The sequence below is a fragment of the Priapulus caudatus genome, unplaced genomic scaffold (assembly GCF_000485595.1).
Source record: "Priapulus caudatus unplaced genomic scaffold, Priapulus_caudatus-5.0.1 Scaffold409, whole genome shotgun sequence".
In the NCBI taxonomy this organism is placed as follows: Eukaryota; Metazoa; Priapulida; class Priapulimorpha; order Priapulimorphida; family Priapulidae; genus Priapulus; species Priapulus caudatus.
Window position 1 is genome coordinate 72601 of NW_014577470.1, and position 1152 is coordinate 73752.

The 1152-nt window shown below is 52.5% G+C and overlaps 1 protein-coding gene across 1 annotated transcript in view; it reads right to left on the minus strand.

Moving 5' to 3' along the window:
- LOC106810082 (plasma membrane calcium-transporting ATPase 3-like) overlaps window positions 1-1001 on the minus strand; it is a 35923-nt gene extending 34922 nt beyond the window's left edge. Inside the window, exon 1 of the mRNA XM_014813356.1 lies at window positions 905-1001. Coding sequence (XP_014668842.1) covers window positions 905-1001 — 97 coding nt within the window. The remainder of the gene's footprint in view (window positions 1-904) is intronic.
- Window positions 1002-1152: the final 151 nt, after the last annotated feature.

The following is a 1152-nucleotide window of genomic DNA, read 5'->3' on the forward strand; positions in this document are numbered from 1 at the left end:
ATAGATGCACACGCACGCACACACGCAAAAGCATACGCGCGCACACACGTACACGCATACATGCACACGCACAAGCATACGTGCGCACACACGCAAAAGCATACGCGCGCACACACGTACACGCATACATGCACACGCACAAGCATACGTGCGCACACACGCAAAAGCATACGCACGCACACACGCACACGCACGAACACTTACGCACGCGCGCGCGCAGTCGTCAAACAGGTACTTGGCCTACAATGTATATATCTATCGATCGGAGGGAAGGCGCCGGACTAACTCCTCCTCTCCCTTCATCATCCCCCCCTTCCCTGATCAACACTCTCTCCTCTCTCTCAAGCTCCTCCTAGATTCCCATACCTCCAGCTAGATATCTCCCTTCCTTTCTTCCTCCCTTCCTCTCGTCTCCTCTATCATTACTCGCTTCGTTCACCCTCCCACTTCCTTCCAACGTCCCCCTTTCTTTTCCTCCCAGGCAAAACGGCCCTGACGGAGCGATATCTTAATGTCGAATACATTGTAATTCACATTATATAAAATTACATGCATTTATAATGCACTAGAGATGCGTGCTGGCGATAAAATAACAAACATTTCCATAATTCACCGTACACGCGAAGAGATAGCGAAATGCACTTTGCCTGAATATTTCATGGCGAGTCTAACGCGCACAAGGCAGAATACACAAACGGCATTTCAATATTTGATAGCGTGTAAAAGAGTGTGGCTGGGTAGCGAGTCTGTTACTGTCTGTTACTGCCGACTCATTCCACACGTACAGTAGTCATACCACAGCCACCAGCATCCTTCCACATCACGCCACAGCCACCCGCATCCACCAGCATCCTTCCACATCACGCCACAGCCACCAGCATCCACCAGCATCCTTCCACATCACGCCACAGCCACCAGCATCCTCCAGCATCCTTCCACATCACGCCACAGCCACCAGCATCCTTCCACATCACGCCACAGCCACCAGCATCCTCCAGCATCCTTCCACATCACGCCACAGCCACCCGCATCCTCCAGCATCCTTCCACATCACACCACAGCCACATCACCTCACCTCACCTCACCTCGCCTCTCCTCACCTCACCTCACCTCATCTCACCTCACTTACGCGTTCCTCGTCATTCCAGCCCA